Source organism: Sinocyclocheilus rhinocerous, unplaced genomic scaffold (assembly GCF_001515625.1).
Source record: "Sinocyclocheilus rhinocerous isolate Xijiao unplaced genomic scaffold, SAMN03320098_v1.1 scaffold2694, whole genome shotgun sequence".
NCBI lineage: Eukaryota > Metazoa > Chordata > Actinopteri > Cypriniformes > Cyprinidae > Sinocyclocheilus > Sinocyclocheilus rhinocerous.
In genome coordinates this window covers 30,124-33,685 of record NW_015635026.1, presented here as the reverse complement: position 1 = coordinate 33,685, position 3,562 = coordinate 30,124, and the positions used below count along the sequence as shown (strand labels likewise).

Sequence of the window (3,562 nt, the reverse complement as noted above, 5' to 3'; positions counted from 1 at the left end):
TGCGACCGCCTGAAACACTGTTTTTTTTCACCTCTGTGCCCAAACGGCTTCCGAAAGCGGATGATGTCAGGAAACAGTGCTTGCAATTTACTTTTTGAATCTGTTCCTGAGCATTATAACCCCAATTTGCTATTGTGTGCTGCGCATTTTACTGAGGACAGCTTATGAGTGAGTGAGTAGTGCCGGATTCGCCAAAAGCTTTTGTTGAACATTTCGTTTTTTTCGAAAGGCGGGCCTTCATTAAAACCCAGAACTAATCGAGCCGTTTGTGCCAGCCTGGGGAGAAAGGTATTTTAATAATGTAAATTATGTGAAAAATAATGCGTTTTTCGAACCACCAAGCATGAGAGCATGTTCTAGTACACCCCCAAAACAAAATCAAGACTTTGTAAAAGAGCATAATAGGACCCCTTTAAAGACCTTTATAAGACCAATTAAAGACATTCCTACAAAAAGTGATGGCATAAGTCTTTTTTTCTGTGAAATTAATCAAAATGAAGTGAGTTTATGAAAAAAAAAATATATATATCCACCAATGGACTTTTCATAACCCATGTACAGGCAGTTGTTCTTGTTTTAAACTCAATTTTGTTCAATTTTTCAGAAAACATATCTTCATTTTGCATCTCAAGTAAATGTAATTTAAGGATGTTTAAATATTTGTTTTGAAAAACAAGACTGAGGAAGATATTCATTTTTAATACCACGATTTTATGAATTTTAAAATGTATGGCTTTTAAAGACCTTTGTAAGACCTGCAGAAACCCTAAATAATATTTAAATAATTGTACGGTGATTGCAATAAATGCTATATATGACATTTTCAGACAAACAATTTTTCTACAACAAATGTTGTTGCATTCCAACCAAAAGTCATGTGATGAAAATGAACAGATATTGTTATTGTCGATGTCAAAATCTCAAAGGAGGTCGATATGAAGCCGATAAATGCAACATCACAATATTTAATTTAAAACAGTGCAGTAATTTTTATAAAAAACAAAAACAAATGGTTAAAACACATGCATAACAATTGTAAATAAACTATATTTATATATTTTATTATAATAATAATAATTACTAAGTTAGAAATAATTTAACAATTTAAAAAATGAATAAATATGAAAAAAATGTATTATGAAAAAAAAAAAACTTCTTGATTCTATAATCCTATTATACTATTTTTCACAAAAACAGCAAAGTCTCATGTCTGCATCCAATTCACATGGACCATCATGCACACTTGTTTTTATGCAGTCTACATGTACACACTAGATTTGACAAAGTTTGCAAGGTTTGTTAAAAATTTTACATTTATTTAATATTCAAAGACTTGTTTAAATGCTATTTAAATGATGTGCATTTGCTGAACGCTGAGGGTAGTTGAGAAAGTATCAAGAAAAGCAAATGCTATAATACTTTTTCATATACTGATTACTTTCTTTGTTTACTCTCTAATCTATAACTAAAACTGTTCAACAGAGACCGTAAACTAATGAAGATGAAGAACAGGAGACGCTGACGTTCACAGCACAGTCAAAATAAAAGTCATGCTAACACATCCAAACAGAAAAACTTATCAGCCAATGCAATAATTAAAAAATGCCACATATGGGCTGATATATCAGTGATGAATATGTTCACCCCTAAAAATGAGTGAATGTAAATGACAATAAAATGCATAAAAAAGAAACTCCACTGACCACAGCAGTAAACTGGTGGAACTCTGGCTTGAGGTCGGATCCCCTGAGATGAATGTAAGCTCCTTTATTTCCCATCTGGTCACTAAAAACAAAACAGAAGCACACAGAAAAGAAAGAGTCATGAATATGCACATATATCCAGACACTTGACCACAACATGTTCTAACACACGGTTTCTTTTCAATAAGACTGCATTAAATCATACATTTTCCATCGGTTATAACTGATAATTAAAAAAGTATTTGGTTTTAAATTGACTAAATGTGGCACATTACATCAGCTTTTTGTACCATATTCTTAGTGAACCGCATAATGTGGAGCAAAATTACGCTGATCGCCATTAGACGATCATTTAGTAATCAGGCTTAGGCTTAATGCAGTGCTAATCAGGCTTACGCAGAATATAATTTTCTTATTTGTGACCCTGGACCACGAAACCAGTCAATAAGGGTCAATTTTTTCGAAATTGAGATTTATACACCATCTGAAAGCTGAATAAATTAGATGATTTTGTTATGATAGGACAATATTTGGCTGAGATACAACTATTTGAAAATCTGGAATCTGAGGGTGAAAAAAAATCATAATATTGAGAAAATCATCTTTAAAGTTGTTCAAATGAAGTTCTTAGCAATGCATATTACTAATCAAAAAATTAAGTTTTAATATATTTACAGTAGGAAATTTTGAAAATCTGGAATCTGAGGGTGCAAAATAAATCAAAATATTGAGAAAATTGTCTTTAAAGTTGTCCAAATGAAGTTCTTAGCGATGCATATTACTAATCAAAAATTAAGTTTTAATATATTTACAGTAGGAAATTTACAAAATATCTTCATGGAACACGATCTTTACTTAATATCCTAATGATTTTTGGCATAAAAGAAAAATGTATAATTTTGACCCATACAATGTATTTTTGGCTATTGCTACAAATATACCCCAGCGACTTAACACTGCTTTTGCAGTCCAGGGTCACATTTGGGGGTACAATACGACCAGGACATGTTCTTGACACCCAGATGTTTTTATGGCTCTTGCTTAATTGGAAGCTCATTCATTAATACAAATCTCATGATGCACTGATAAGGACAGCGAGAGGTTTCCGTACCAGTAGTTTGGCGCGGAGAACACGGTGATGCACTTCCCTGAGTGAGTGTCCTCGTAACCCTCGGCTTTCACCTCATGACTGCGCACTATGTACTGCAGCTTGTTCTGTTCCAGGAAGCGCTCCGTAACGTCAGGCCCAAACTGACAGCTCACACCCCGCTTGCTGATGGACCGTCCGTCCTGGAGGAGAACACACATCGTTCAAACACAGCTGTGACCGAAACCCTTCGCTTAGCTGAAGGAGGGGAACAGAACTGACCTGCGGCTGAGGATCTGACCACAGGAGATCGCACATCGGACCTGCGCGAGAAAGATACAAAATACAACTTGAGTTCTACATTGTCCAATGAAAATGTAAGTGGTGCAACACTTCATAACACAATGCTAGAGCGTGGTGTGTGGTTGGCAGGGCTTTTTGGGAATAACTTAGGGGCCTTTTACACGACAACGTTTTCAGCCAAAAACGGGAAACTTTTTATGCGTTTTGTCTGTTCGTTTACACGACAACGGCGTTTTTAGGGACTGAAAACGCATAATTTTGAAAACGGGTTTCAAAGTGGAAGTTTTTGAAAATGCCACCGTTGTCGTTTCCGTGTAAACACCGAATACCGGGGATCTTTGAAAACGGTGACGACATGCGTGAGTAGTACGTGTTAGGTATGTAGACATGCGCAGTACGTGTCGATTTTAAAGGCAAGCGCGAACAAGCATACACAACAATGGCGGAGTACATGGTACTGTTGTTGCTG

At 35.4% G+C, this 3,562-nt stretch overlaps 1 protein-coding gene across 1 annotated transcript in view; it reads right to left on the bottom strand.

Moving 5' to 3' along the window:
• Positions 1-3,562, bottom strand: part of LOC107746184 (serine/threonine-protein phosphatase 5-like) — a 26,191-nt gene that overhangs the window by 1,828 nt on the left and 20,801 nt on the right. The window contains exon 12 of the mRNA XM_016560298.1: positions 1,704-1,785. Within this exon, the coding sequence (XP_016415784.1) occupies positions 1,704-1,785 (82 nt within the window). The remainder of the gene's footprint in view (positions 1-1,703; positions 1,786-3,562) is intronic.